Source organism: Rhinopithecus bieti, unplaced genomic scaffold, assembly GCF_001698545.2.
Source record: "Rhinopithecus bieti isolate Rb0 unplaced genomic scaffold, ASM169854v2 scaffold_15197, whole genome shotgun sequence".
NCBI lineage: Eukaryota > Metazoa > Chordata > Mammalia > Primates > Cercopithecidae > Rhinopithecus > Rhinopithecus bieti.
This window is the reverse complement of record NW_016808366.1, coordinates 494,706-510,557: the sequence shown is the minus strand read 5'-3', so window position 1 is coordinate 510,557 and position 15,852 is coordinate 494,706. Positions and strand designations below refer to the sequence as shown.

The following is a 15,852-nucleotide window of genomic DNA, read 5'->3' as shown; positions in this document are numbered from 1 at the left end:
TTAGGTATAGGTTATAACAATCTTTGCTGGTTGTATATTTCTCAAAAGGCAGGTATAATCTTTAGTTTATATTTCTGGATCAGAATATTCTGAAAAGGATAGTTCTATTAAAGTAAATTCAGTCGTGTGTCGCTTAATGATGGGGATCTGTCCTGAGAAGTGCATCATTAGGTATTTCATTATTGTGTGGGCATCATAGAGTATACTTACACAAACCTAGGTGGTAAAGCCTATTAGACACCTGGGATGTATGATATGACCTATGGCTCCTAGGCTGTAGACCTGTACAACTCTGAATACTGCAAGCAGTTATAATGGTAAGTATTTGTGTATCTAAATGCATCTAAACATAGAAAAAGTACAGTAAAAATGCAATATAAGAAATAAAAGATGGTATTCTTGTATAAGGTACTTACCATAAATAGAGCTTGCAGAACTAGAAGTTGCTCTGGGTGAGTCAGACATTACTGTATACAACTGTAGACTTTATAAACACTGTACACTTAAGCTAATTTTTTTTTTTTTTTTGAGACAGGGTTTCACTCTATCATTCTGTCCAGAATTTGATGGCGCAACCACAACTCAATGCAGTCTTGACCTCCCAGGCTCAAACAATCCTCCCACCTCAGCCTTCTCAATAGCTGGGACTATAGGCGCTCACTACCACATTTGGCTAATTTTTACATTTTTTTGTAGAGGTGGGGTCTCACTTTGGTACCTCAGTCGGTCTTGAACTCTTGGGCTCAAGCGGTCTGCCCGCCTCGGCCTCCCAAAGTGCTGGGATTACAGGTGTGAGCCACCACACCTGGCCATAGGCTACACTAAATTTATTTAAAATTTTTTTCTTCAATAATAAATTAAACTTAGCTTACTATAACATTTATGCTTTATAAACTTTTTAATTTAAAAAAACTTTTTTTTTTTTTTTAGGCAGAGTCTTGCTCTGTTGCCCAGGCTGGAGTACAGTGGCGTGATCTCAGCTCACTGCAACCTTTGCCTCCCCGGTTCAAGCGATTCTCCTGCCTAAGCCTCCTGAGTACCTGGGACTACAGGCACACGCCACCACGCCTGGTTAATTTTTGTATTTTTAGTAGAGGTGGGGTTTCACCATGTTGGCCAGGCTGGTCTCCTAACCTCAAGTAATCCACCCACCTTGGCCTCCCAAAGTGCTGGAATTACAGGTGTGAGCCACCGTGCCCAGCCTAAAAAAACTTTTTGATTCTTACATTTTAAGCTTAAAGCACACACTATACAGCTTTCTTTATATTGTTATTCTATAACCTTTTTTCCATTTTTTTTTTTAATTTTATTTTCTACTTTTAAAATTCTGTTAAAATTAAGACATAGAGCTGGGTGCAGTGGCTTGTGCCTGTATCTTAGCACTTTGGGAGACCAAGGTAGATCACTTGAGCCCAGGAATTCGAGACCAGCCTGGGCAAGATGGTGAGACCCTGTCTCTACAAAAAAATTAACAACTTAGCTGGGCGCAGTAGCATGCACCTATAGTCCTGGCTACTTGGGATGCTGAGGCAGAAGGATAGCTTGAGTCCAAGAGTTTGAGGTTACAGTGAGCTATGATTGTATCACAGCACTGCAGTCTGGGTGACAAAGTGAGACCTTGTCTCTAAAAAAAGAACAAAAACCAAACTGTGACACAAACACTCACATTAGTCTAGGCCTCTACCAGGTCAGGACCATCTAGACCAGGTGATAGGAATTTTTCTGCTCCGTTATAATCTTATGGGACCACTCTCATATGTGTGGTGTGTTGTTGACCAAAATGTCGTTATGTTATACATGACTATATTCACCAAATTTGTGCTTTTCCAGCCCTGGTGATATTTATATTTTATTATAGGATTGAGGCTGGGAAGAAAGGGTTAACTTCTCAGAGACTCATCTGTTCTCAGTGCTAAGAAGCAAATCTTCTTCCAGTAGCTGGCCCCTGCCTGCTGAGTAAAGTTCATACTTTTTCTTAGCAAGTCTTTTTTTTTTTGAGACGGAGTCTCGCTCTGCCGCCCAGGCTGGAGTGCAGTGGCCAGATCTCAGCTCACTGCAAGCTCCGCCTCCCGGGTTCACGCCATTCTTCTGCCTCAGCCTCCCGAGTAGCTGGGACTACAGGCGCCTGCCACCTCGCCCAGCTAGTTTTTTGTATTTTTTAGTAGAGACAGGGTTTCACCGTGTTAGCCAGGATGGTCTCGATCTCCTGACCTCATGATCCACCCGTCTCGGCCTCCCAAAGTGCTGGGATTACAGGCTTGAGCCACCGCGCCCGGCCAGCAAGTCATTTTAAAGCTCTTCATGACCTTTATGGCTTCAGTTTTCTGTATCCTATACCCTGCCCTCCCCACAATCTAGGTATTCATTTTTACCTTGACATCCTGAACTCTTCCATGGCCCTGCCTTTGCTTGGAACATTCCATCAGCTGGACATTCCCTTTGTCTTTTGTTTCAACCTGTTCAACTTCAGCTTATCCTTCCAAGATCCAGGTATGGTGTTTCATTTTCCATGAAGCTTTCTCTGATTCTACTTGGCCAAAAGTCATCCTCTTAAGCTCCATGGCACTCTTCTCTTGAGAAATCTATGGCATTCCCTTTTAGGGCTGTTTATGTGTGGCATACCTTATCTCACCTAGAGGAAACTGCTCCATAAAAGCTGGGTTCTAGTTTTAGCCATCACTGTAATCCCCAGAGCATCCAGCCATACACCTTCACACAATAGGGACTCCTATGTTCATTGAGTGAATTGTCAGTCACCATTTTGAAAGTGTCTTCATTTTGCCTTATCTTTTCAACTGGATAACCATTTGAGCCCACTGTTATCTGTAAGGGCTATAGAACAAACTGTTGTGAAACAAAAAACACTTCATCCCATGTTGATACGTTTAGAAAGTTTATGGTCTGAGAAAATCTGTGCCTTTTAAACCTCAGAGGGCAGGTGTATTAACAAACTACAGAATTTTCAAATAAATGAAGAATTCCATTACCTCACTATTACTGTTGATGAATTGGCCTCTGACAGCACTTAAGCATCAAAACACACAGCGTCTTTTCAGGTGAGAGGCTGACATGAGGGATTTGATTAACTTTTAGAAAAGTCTTATGAAAATAAGGACTGTTGAACTTTTTCCCAGTTTGTTTCTGCTGTGGAATATGCTCTGTGTCCTATCAAGTAGCTAAATCTTTTTCTGTGCCCTGTTTCATTATTGTCACAAAGTGCTGGTTTTTTGTTTTTGTTTTTGTTTTTGTTTGGAGATGGAGTCTTACCCTGTCGCCCAGGCTGGAGTGCAGTGGTGTGATCTTGGCTCACTGCAATCTCTGCCTCCCAGGTTCAAGCAATTCTTCTGCCGCAGTCTTTCAAGTAGCTGGGATTACAGGCGCATACTACCATACCTGGCTAATTTTTGTATCTTTAGTAGAAACGGGGTTTCACCATGTTGGCCAAGCTAGTCTTGAACTCCTGACCTCAAGTAATCCGCTCACCTCAGCCTCCCAAAGTGCTAGGATTACAGGTGTAAGGCACCACACCCAGCCTATAAAGTGCTATTTCTTAAGCACTATCTGGGGTCAGAGGTTACAGTTTTTTTGTTTTTTCTTTTTTTTTTTTGAGACGGAGTCTCACTCTGTCACCCGGGCTGGAGTGCAGTGGTCGGATCTCAGCTCACTGCAAGCTCCGCCTCCCGGGTTTACGCCATTCTCCTGCCTCAGCCTCCCGAGTAGCCGGGACTACAGGCGCCCACCACCTTGCCCGGCTAGTTTTTTTTGTATTTTTTTAGTAGAGACGGGGTTTCACCATGTTAGCCAGGATGGTCTCGATCTCCTGACCTCGTGATCCGCCCACCTCGGCCTCCTAAAGTGTTGGAATTATAGGCGTTAGCCACTGCACCCAGTCTACAGATTTTGAATCACATCAATAAACCTCATTTGGGATCACGTAGTCAGCCTTCTTTTTATTTTCAGATGGAGTCTCACTCTGTCACGCAGGCTGGAGTGCAGTGGTGTGATCTTGGCACTGCAACCTCTGCCTCCCGATTTCAAGCAGTTCTCCTGCCTCAGCCTCTGGAGTAGCTGAGATTACAAGCGCACGCCACCACACCTGGCTAATTTTTGTGTTTTTGGTAGAGACGGGGTTTCACCATGTTGGCCAGGTTGGTCTCAAACTCCTGACCTCAGGTGATCTGCCGGCCTTGGCCTCCCAAAGTGCTGGGATTACAGGTGTGAACCACTGCACCCGGCCATGTGAACCGGCACCCGGCCATGGGATTACAGGTGTGAACCACTGCACCTGACCTTCTGTCAGATACCCGAGTTTTCACCAAGCGTTGATTCACTTCTCAGTGACAGGCAAATTCTCTACTTTTTGAGGTTGTCAGTTTCATAATTCAAATCTTCAGACACTCACTCAGGCCAGGCACAGTGGCTCATGCCTATAATCCCAGGGCTTTGGGAGCCCGAGGTGGAAGGATGGCTTGAGTCCAAGAGTTTGAAGTTACAGTGGGTTATGATTATGCCACTGTACTCCAGCCTGGGTGACAAAGCAAGACCCTATCTCTAAAATTAAAAAAACAAAACTTTAGACATTCCTGTTAGTAAGCTTTTGATTTTGCTCTTCAATGTTGAGTATATCTTTCTCCCTCTATGGCCTGCCCATTGGTTCTGATTCTAATGCTTTGGTTTTATTTGTTTGTTGAGACAGGGTCTCACTCCATTACCCAGACTGGAGTTCAGTGGCACCATCATGGCTCACTGCAGCCTTGACCTTTTGGGCTCGAGGGATCTTCCTGCCTCAGCCTCCTGAGTAGCTGGGACTACAGGCATACATCACGGCACCTGACTAATTTTCATATTTTTTGTAGAAACGGGGTCCCACTGTGTTGCCCAGGTTGGTCTCAAACATCTGGGCTCAAGTGATCTTCCTACCTTGGCCTCCCAAATGCTGGGATTATAGGTGTGAGCCACCAGGCGTGGCCTGATTCTCTTTGGTAAACAGTTTAATCACTTTTCTACAATGTTTAAGTCAACTTTCCTGTTTTTCTCTAAGCTAAATATCTTCTGGTCTTCTTAAGATACTTCTGGTCCTCCTATTTCTTAAAATATAATGTTCAAAACTGTGGATAGTATTCCAAATAGGTTCTGGTTTGTGTTGAGTAGAACAAAAGTCTCACTTTACACACTGAGGATATTATATTTGCATTACTCTATCTAAAATCACATTAATTTGGAGGGCAACATTGTCATCCTCTTGATTCCTACTGAGCACATAATATCAACTTAAGCCTGTAAGTCTTTTCACACATAGGTAGGCATGACTCATCTGTGCTGTACTTTTACAGTTGTTCTTTCAGACCCAAATGCAGGATCCTGAATTTATCCCTATTAGGTTGATCTTGTTAGATTCAACCTATTGAAGTACTTTTGGTTCATGGTTGGGTCATCTAGCACATTTGTTCTCCTGCCCAGCTTCTTGTCATCTGCAAATTTGGTAAATATGTTTTGTTTTCTCCATCTTAGTTATTGACAAAGATGTTGAGACAGGCCAAGCTGTAATCATTTCATTGTACCATACTATTGCTGATAGATTTTAATTGGCCAGATCAATTGTGTATGGAGGTAGAATTGTCAGGTTGGATTAACTATTCCATAATTGTGACAGGAACTGTCTTTTAGGTGAGTAATCGTGTTGTAGCTGCTTAATGAGCTATTTAATGAGAAACAATAAAAATAAGTATGGTCTGCCAGGCACAGTGCCTCACACCTGTAATCCCAACACTTTGGGAGGCTGAAGTGGGAGGAAGTCTTGAGCCCAGGAGTTCGAGACCTGCTTGCACAACAAAGTGAGACCCCCATCTCTACAAAAAAATAAAAAATTAGCTGGGCGTGGTGGTACCCACCTGTAATCCCAGCTACACAGGAGGCTGAGGCAGGAGGCTCCCTTAAGCCTGGGAGGTCGAGGCTACAGTGAGCTGTGTTTGTGCCACTGCACTCCGGCCTGGGTGACAGAATGAGACCCTGTCTCAAAAAGGGGAAAACAGAAAAGAATGAACTATGGTCATGAGATGAGGAACTAGTTTGAAAAGTTGGGGACCCTGCTTATATTCCTATATATAATAAAATATAATTCTTGTATGTTTAGATTATGTAAGGTCTTGAGCAGAAAACCTTCTGGACTGACTAGAGGCAAATGTGGTATAGGGGAAAAGGTCCTAACCTTGGCCCTGTGGTATTTGTTCATTTATTTATTCAGCAAGTGTATATTGAGTGCCTACTATACTTAAGCCCTGGAAATAAAATGTTGACAAAAACCAGACTTGATCTTTATCTTCAGTAGAGCTTACATTCTGGTGGGGGAAACAATTTGATAATTACAGAAATATAATCATAATACTTTCTGTGATCTGTGTTCTGGACAAGTGTTGTCCAACGGAAGTATAACGCAAGCCATGTATGTAATTTAAAATTTTCTAGTACCTACATTTGAAAAAGTAAAAAGAAACAAATTTTAGTAGGTTTTATGTAACCCAGTATATTTGAAATATTATTTCAACATAAAAGCAGTATTAAAAATGAATGAGATATTTTACATTCTTTTTCTTGAACTAAATCTTTGAAATCTTAAACTTGTGCCACATCTCAGTTTTGACTAGCCATATTTAAAATGCTCAATAGCCACAGTGGAGCCACTATTTTGGACAGCACAGTTCTATACCCAGTTTTATGGACTCGGGTGTTGGGCAAATTACTTTCCCTCTTTAGGACTCCTGCTTTCATCAGTAAAATGAAGGATTCAGACTTGTTTATCTTCTAACCACAAAATGTGGTTCCCTCCAGGTATGAGGGAGCCATCAGAGGTGCCCTAAATAATCTGTATCTTGATCTGGGTGGTGCTTGTGTGGGTGTATGTGTAATACATAAAAATTCATCCAGGCTGTACACTTAAGATTTATACAGTTAATAGTATCTTTGTTATATTTCAGTAAAAGTGTTTTTTTGTTTTTTGTTTTTTTTTTTGAGGCGGGGTCTCGCTCTGTCGCCCGGACTGGAGTGCAGTGGCCGGATCTCAGCTCACTGCAAGCTCCGCCTCCCGGGTTTACGCCATTCTCCTGCCTCAGCCTCCGGAGTAGCTGGGACTACAGGCGCCCGCCACCTCTCCCGGCTAGTTTTTTTTTTGTATTTTAGTAGAGACGGGGTTTCACCGTGTTAGCCAGGATGGTCTCCATCTCCTGACCTCGTGATCCGCCCGTCTCGGCCTCCCAAAGTCCTGGGATTACAGGCTTGAGCCACCGCGCCCGGCCAAAAGTTTTTTTTTAAAAAAACTAAGTTCACTTCCAGTTTGATTTGGTGCCCTTTGCTAAACTCACTCTTAGATGAGGAGACCTTCAGTGGAAATGTGTGATGTGAAAAATGCAAACAGCCAAGAGTTTTTTTGTCTTCTTCCCACCCAGGATGTGTCTAGTCCGAATGAAGCAGGAAGGCCGGAGTGGGAAGTACATGTGTCGTATCATAGTTCATTTTATGTGGGAGGATGTTCAGCAGCGCGGCAGAGTCATGGGGGTAAGTGAGTGCTGTCAGATGCTGGTCCTGGACAATTCCAGAGAAGGGTTTGAGTTTGGAATTTTATCTGTTCTAAAATGGCCCTGCTTTTAGATTTCTTTGAAATGCTGCCTAATATCAAGTGGCAGTTCAGCTAAAGTCACTTTTTCTGCCTCTGTGGAAACTCATACTCTACAGATACTTTATGTGTTTGTACACATTATTTGTGATTTGTCAGTATGAAGTCATCTTGTATGGAGATGGGATTGTAAAGCCCAAATCATGGTGATAGGAGGGATGGATTTGGTGAATGGAGGGAATCAAATGATAATCCAGTGAAGGATACTATACCTTTGACACCAATTCAATATTTGAACCAGTCCTATAAATTAGTTCTGATGGGAGGCCCTGGTATGGGGCCTACACTCTCCTCAGGAACTGAAACTCAAGCTCCTTGATCACTAGCAACCTAGAAGAGTCTAGTAACATACCTACTGAAAATGTACATTGGTACATTTAATAATTAACCTGAGAAAGGGGAATATATTGTATATATATGTCACATGGGATGTAATGACAATAGAAAAATGAAACCAAAACACTAGAATGTAGTTGGTTATACAGATCATAGTGTGTCCAGAGTTGGTTCCTTCCGGTGGGTTCTTGGTCTCGCTGACTTCAAGAATGAAGCCACAGACCTTCGCAGTGAGCATTACAGCTCTTAAAGATGGTGTGTCCAGAGTTTCTTCCTTCCGGTGGCTTCGTGGTCTCAATTGACTGCAAGAATGAAGCTGCAGACTTTCACGGCAAGTATTACAGCTCTTAAAGGTGGTATGGACCCAAAGAGTGAGCAGCAGCAAGATTTATTAAGAGCAAAAGAACAAAGCTTCCCCGGTGTGGACGGGGACCCAAGTGGGTTGCCGCTGCTGGCTAGGGTAGCCAGCTTTTATTGCCTTATTTGTCCTTGCCCACTTCCTGCTGATTGGTCCATTTTACAGAGTGCTGATTGGTGTGTTTACAATCCTTTAGCTAGACACAGAGTGCTGATTGGTTCATTTTTACAGAGTTCTGACTGGTGCCTTTACAATCCTTTAGCTAGACACACAGCGCTGATTGGTACGTTTTTACAGAATGCTGATTAGTGCATTTACAATCCTCTAGCTAGACACAGAGCGCAGATTGGTACATTTACAATCCTCTAGCTAAACAGAAAAGTTCTCTAAGTCCCCACTTGACCCAGAAGCCTAGCCGACTTCACCTCTCAATAGTATCTTCTTTTGTTTGTGTTGTGTATTTTGTGTATCTAGATCATGTTTTAGTAGCTTGTGGTTCCCTGTTACTTCTCATTTCATTGCCTCCCAGCTTGGGAGCATCCAAATTAGAACCATGACTAGGTCATGAAATGGGTTAATTTGGTTTCTTTCATTACAGGGCAAAGTTATCCCTGTGGACTGAGAAGTAAACACAGTTTATGGACATATTATAAAAGTTACATATGCTCATAGAATAGAAATCAAAGAGTAAAAAGTATTGAGTGTAAAAAACAAGTGTCTTTTTTCTCCCCAGTCTAACTCCCCAGAAGTAACCTTTTTTATTTTTTATGTTATTTTTTCTTACCTTCAAGGAAGGAGAAAAGTAACCATTTTTGAGTTGATGCCTATCCTTCACCTGAGAGCTATCTTTGTAATCATCCTCTTTGGTTCCTTTTTCATTTTTCTCACTGTTATGCTTTCTTACTGTCTTGGCTGCTGTGTAATATTGGAAAAGAAAGTATTTTTTCTGTTCTCTCACTCAATTACAATTACACAGAAGGTTTCTGTGACACATCTGTGGGAGTTTCTCCCACACAGCAAACAGGCAATCAGTTCTGGAGAGAGGTCACCAGGTGGGTGTCCTCTAACCCAATTCAATTCCAATATTGTATACCCGGAGATAGTGTCAGATCCCACAGGTTGAGGGCTTTGCCCACAAGACTGCCCCCAACTTGCCACACCAGTTGCAAGCTCCAGGCTGTTTTACGTGTGCTTCTGGCCAACCGATTATAAATTGGGGTTTCCCACCCTTTCCTTGGGTTCAGTTAATTCGCTGGAGCGGCTCACAGAACTCAGGGAAACACTTATTACATTACCGGTTTATTATAAAGGATATTACAAGGGATACAGATGAAGAGAAGCATAGGACAAGATGTGGGAAGGAGTGAGGAGATTCCATACCTTTCCTGGTGTGCAGCTGTCCAGAAGCCTCCACCTGTTCAGCTATCCTGAAGTGCCCCAAACCCAGTCCATTTAGGGATTTTATGGAAGCTGCGTTATGTAGGCACAACTGATTAAACCACTGGCCATTGGAAATCAGTCAGCCTCTCTGCCCTCCTTGGAGTTTGGGAGATGGGACAGAAAGTCCTAACCTAATCCTCCCTTGGTCTTTTCAGTGATCAGCCCCTATCCTGAAGCTACCTAAGTGCTGCCAGCCACCAGTCAATCATTAGCATACAAAAAGACACCACTTGGGAGAGGCCAAAGATTTTAGGAGTTGTATGCCAGGAAAGGAGTTGAAGACCAAATATATATTTCACGATATCACAGCTGCCCAGAGTGAGATCAGCAGCCTTTAAGGTATTCACCCAGCTGAGTGTTCCCACATGCCCTCAAGTACTTACCACCCGACTCTGTGGCAGCGCACAGTGGACATAAGGTGGTGTTGGCAATCTCAGTCCTATTTAATGACGGCCAGAGATACCTCCTGGTCAGCCAAAGCCCTGGCTGACTGCCAGGCAGTTACACAGTAGCTCTTCCTTTAGTGAACCTGTTCTTATCATTGTTGACTAAACTCTGCTGGAAGTTGTCTCACTAGAGCCCTATGGGCCACAGCTGTCCCTGTCCTGACTAGTTTAATGAGCCATAGGTTGCTGACTCCTGGACCACAGGAATATTTTAGTTGCCCCTGCCCGCAGATGAATTTCCTCCATCTCTCTTCATCACAGTAGTCAACACTTGAGCCTTCTCCCATGTTAATTCTTATGTAGTGTCCCTTCTACTTAACTGTAAGTTTTATAAAAGCAGAAAACCATCTTACTCCGTTTTTTGCTTATGCAGTAAACATTGAATAATTGTCAAATGAATGAATATATTGAATACCAGGCTTTGGAATTCTTTTTTAAGCTAACATTTATTAGATAAATCATACCTGATTTATTAGTCTCTGATCCAAGTGTATATCAGTGCAGTCCTGCAGGAATTAGGGGAATTTTTCCCCTATTGCATTTTATCAAGCCATTTTTTCTGTTTGGATTGTTGTAGATAGGGTGCTGCCCATAAGGAAGTGTTTTAGGTAAGCGTTTCTCAGACCTTAATGTGCCTGTGGTTCACCTGAGGATCTTGTTAAAATACAGATTTTGATTCAGTAAGTTTCAGGACAGGTGTCAGAAAATCTACAGTTCTGAAAAGCTTCCAGGTGATGCAGATGTTGCTAGTGACGCAGGGTGGGGTAGGGGCCAATAGCAAGGCTTTAGGTGGTACCCCAATACAGGCTCTTAAATTGCCTTTATGAAGAGAAGTGCCCAAGTTCCAATTTAGTTACAAAGACGATAAGTAAAGGATGATGGTTTTAAAATAACAGATTTGGAAGAGTTGGGGAATTACTATTTATTGCTTTTCTGCTATAGTTGACTTGATACCTCCTTTTAACCTCATGGCATAAATAGACACGCCTTATATAGGCAAGACAATTGTATATTAACCAGTGGGTTGTGAATGCATGCATGGATGAGTGTGAGTACATGTGTGTGTTTGAGGGGATCTCAGTCTTCTGTGTGTGTACAACCCATAAATGGGACATGTGGTTAGGGAGAAGTGATACGCAGTGTAGAGCCAGTCTGGCCTGGTTCTCACCCTGACTGGCAAATCTTTCCTCTTCTGTGCTTCAGTTTCTGTGTTTAAAAAAAAAAAAAAAAAAAAGGTGGGGACAGGGGAGGCCTAACTGCATGAGCCCCAAGTTTTCAGCTTTTTTTCAGCTTGAAAATCTGATTTGAAGGTGGTAATTTGCAAATCTATGTCTGTGTTATTTGGCATCCCAGGTGTACCTCTGTAAGAAAACTCATATAAAAAGTAGAATTTATAAAACCGATCAATGTAGTAGTGATTTTTCTCATGCCAAAAACTTAGAGGTGATTGCTTTGAGTGGTTTGGTGTATGGAAGATCAAGAAATAAGAGAGCCACTTTTGAGTTAGTGATGAATAATAAATTTGCATCAAAAACTCCTTTGAAATTAGAATTCTATTCTGATTTGGTGGGAAAATTTTATTTTACAAAATTTGCTTTTCACCAACTTTTGGAGCCCAACTATTGTGAAAATGGAGCAGACTCATATATCATCGTGAAGCTGGTACAAAAGCAGGTGTTAAATTTGAGGTTACAAAATCACATCAATAATTTAGAGTGTTCTGACTTAAAAAAACATTATTTGGGATTTAAACTTATAAATTAGCTGTGGAAATAAAGTTCATTATATCACCTCATCTGGTCTTGTTTTATTTCATTAACTGCTTCTTAAAAATCTTTGTGAGCTGAGTTGCAGCTGAAGAGGTTGGAGACCGTTTTTCCTTGGGCCCTTGCCGCACTCCTGAGTGTTGGTAAGAGTAAAGAACTAAGACTTGACACAGCTGTAAAAACAGACAGCGCCTTTGGCCTCAGCACTTTCTCCTGGTGCAGGCAGATTTCAGATGTAAATTTCACTCTCTGCCTCTCCTACTAATGAAGTAAGTTTCTTTTGCTGGGTTTGCAGCCAGGTGTGTCCAGTCTTGTGGCTAACCGGGGCGCTTTACTTAATTTTTCCATTTGTGACATTTCAACCAAACTTAAAAAACAAACATAAAAATTAGCTCACGGCAGTGGCTCAAAGTGTTAATGGTAACCTTAGGCTGGCTAAACGACTTCCTCTCAGTTCTGCCCTGCCAGACATCTCCACCTTGTGGCTCACCATGAGCAGGCTCAAGCTTTCCAAGACAGAGATGGGAAGGGATGGGAGTGGACTGTAGTTGAGAAATTACAATTTACCTTTATCAGCGGTCCCTGGCATGCCTGTTGCCTCAGCGAGACTTCCAGAGTAAGAATGCACCTTCTGTCACCTCGTGGTCCCCTGCTGTCTCTGTAGCAGAGCTGCTTGATGGGATGGTGCAGAGGGCCTAGGAAAAATGGAGGAACTGTGGGCTGAACTGGACTCTTGTGTTATTCTGCCTTGCTTCTCAGAACCACCATTTTGCTTTGTAAGGTCCTCTATGATCACACTCCAGACTACCTCTCCAAATTCATTTCCCCTAGTTCTTCTTGAACCTCAAATATGTGAAACCTACTAGCACATGTGCCTGGCACTTAGTAAGCACTCAGTGAACATCACATTCCATCCTTGCTTCACATACCCTTCACTCCAGCCAAGCTGAATTCCTTGCTATTTCTGTCTTGTGTCTTTGCTCACTCGGTGCATATGCCTAGATTACCCTAACACCCCAGCCTCAATTCCTTCACATCCTTCCACAGCTAACTGGAAGCCAATCCCAGTTTCCCCTAAGGAAGTACCTTAATGATTTATATCTACCCTTCTTCCAGCTGTTACTGTTTCTATTTTGTATCGTTGTCATTCAGTTATGTTGACTGTCTTCCAGGTGAATTCCTGTGGTGCAGGATCACGTGCATCTGTCTCCAAAGTGCCTGTTATTGCCCCTTTCCTGAATAGGTGCCCAGTAACTATCTGAAGAATGAAAGAAGACACTCCTGCAGGCCCAGAATATGTACTGGAAAAAGTGGGGCAGGGAGATACTGTGTTTTATTCTGAGGATATTTGTTTGCTGTGTTAGTCTTAAATATTGGAAGAAAAGGCAATAAGAAATCGTTTCCCCTACCATCAACTGTTTAGTTTCTTTTCCCATACTTTTCCATCTTCTAACGGAATTACTTGATTTTTAAAAAACCCCAGTTTATACGTAGGGTGTTTTATGTTTCTTTTCTTTTTTTTGACAGAGTCTCTCTCTGTCACCCAGGCTGGAGTGCAGTGGCGCAACCTTGGCTCACTGCAACCTCGGCTCACTGCAACCTCTGCCTCTCGGGTTCCAGTGATTCTCCTGCCTCAGCCTCCTGAGTAGCTGGGATTACAGGCATGCACCACCATGTAATTTTAGGCGGGGTTTTGTCATGTTGGCCCAGCTGGTCTCGAACTCCTGACCTCAGGTGATCTGCCCTTCTCGGCCTTCCAAAGTGCTGGGATTACAGGCATGAGCCACCACTCCCGGCTGGTATTTTATGTATCTAAACTAAAAAAGGCATTACATTTTAAGAGACTTCAGTTTTTCTGAAAATTTCCTTTCAGGCCTCTGTAATCACCACCCGTCACCAAATCTCCTCTCTTTCCCCACAAAATTTTCAGACCTCCTCTATTTTACAACAGTATAAAATTGTACTGTTTTGCATCTCTAGGTCAGAATTAAAACTCACTGCCAAAGGTATTGTTTTAAAGACAAGGAGCACGTCAAAAGTATAGTTAGCCTGGGCAATGTAGGGAGACCCCATCTTTTCAAAAATAAAATTAGCCGGTTATGGTGGCACATGCCTGTGGTCCCAGCTCTGCGGGAGGCTGAGGTGGGAGGATCACTTGGGCCAGGGAGTTCGATGTTGCAGTGAGCTGTGATCGCACTATTACACTCCTTGGGTTGGGGGGAAAATGGTGTGAGTGTAACTAAAGGACAATCCCTTGGGCTTGAGGCCATGAAAATAAGAATACATGTTCTCAGATACCAGCTGTTCTTTTGAAAGTATCTAAAATGGCCTGAGCTGTTGGAGTGGATAGTCAGTTTTGAGAGAGAAGGCTAAATTCTTAGAAGTCAGAGTAATTCCATTTTGGGATTGGCTTACGAATTTAAGCAGGGCCCTACTGAAAATGTACCTCTGGTAGATACATGCCTTTCTTTACATATGTTTCCTACCCCTAGGCCTTAAGAGGTAGCAAGAGTTAGAGGAGTAGGTGCCTCAAGCAGTTTTACAGCTGGTCAGACGCATGGGTGCATACAGTCAGGGTGCCAGTCCTGTCCTTCTGAGTGGCACATCGGACTCTGCGTTGCTACAGCACTACACCAACTTCAGAGAGAGAACTTATGATGGTGTGCTGTAATTATTGGTTTATATAGATCCCTCCTATTAGATTGGGTAAGGATGCATATAGAACCCTTGTATTTACATAGGAGAACGTGCTTCTTTTTAGCAGATACATACTGAAGTATTTAGGGGTAAAATGTTTTGATATCTGGAACTTCAAATGGTTTAGCAAAAGAAAAGGATGTGTAGATGTGTGGATAGAGATAAAGCAAATGTTGCAGAAAATTAAAAATTGTGCATCTAAAGATGTGCATCTAAGATTGTGCCAAAGGTTTAATCTTCTGCAACATTTGCTTTATCTCTACCCATGCATCTACACACCCTTTTCTTTTGCTGAACCATTTGAAGTTGCAGATATCAAAACAACTTATATACGTTTTTGTTGTATTACTCTTACATCTTTTATAAATTTTTTGAAATTCTTCAAAGCAAAAAAAATTGGAGAGAAAAGAAGTATTCATGTTCTGGCTCTAACCCCCATTCTTCTAGTTTAATCTCCAACAAATCATACCCCTTCCTTCCAAAAAAGTGTAAGTGCATGCACACAAATACATATTCTTTTCATGCCAGACTTTCACTGGTGCCATAAGTGTGCTGTGTTCTTTTATGCCTCTAGGCTTTTGTTTATGCTGTTCCATCTGATCTGGTCTTCTCCTCCATCTACTCTGCTCATGGCACTATAAGACACAAGCTGGATAATACCTCCTCCAAGAAGCTTTTCCCGGTACTCACCAATAATATTAATATATCTGGCCTTCTCTGAACTTACCATGGTGTGCTCGTGGTTTATGTAGGTCACTCCTATTGGATGGGATAAGGATTCTTGGGTTTCTGGTGTCTTAAACCACATGCCTACAGTAGTCACTACTCAAATATGTGTTGGATGAACATAAATACTTGCTTCTTTTGTTAGCGTCTGGCTAGCCTTGTCTTCCAAACACTGACTTAAGAATGGTCTTCTCTGATTACACTTGGATTCAATTTCTCTTACCATCCTCCCGTTTTGAAAAAGGTCCGTTCTCTCTCTGCCCTGCCTCATGGGTTCCCTGGCTCTTGTTTCATCCTGGTTATACTTTTAATCTGCTTTATAGGATGGGTGAACCTTGGAATGTCAGACTGGGTGCCTCAGAGGTTTTGAGTCTGTGAAGAGACTCAGGTATATGCATTTTGAAAAATCCCAAA

At 42.4% G+C, this 15,852-nt stretch overlaps 1 protein-coding gene across 1 annotated transcript in view; it reads left to right on the top strand.

Moving 5' to 3' along the window:
- Nucleotides 1-15,852, top strand: part of UQCC1 (ubiquinol-cytochrome c reductase complex assembly factor 1) — a 107,604-nt gene that overhangs the window by 54,180 nt on the left and 37,572 nt on the right. Inside the window, exon 7 of the mRNA XM_017886635.1 lies at nt 7,443-7,551. Within this exon, the coding sequence (XP_017742124.1) occupies nt 7,443-7,551 (109 nt within the window). The remainder of the gene's footprint in view (nt 1-7,442; nt 7,552-15,852) is intronic.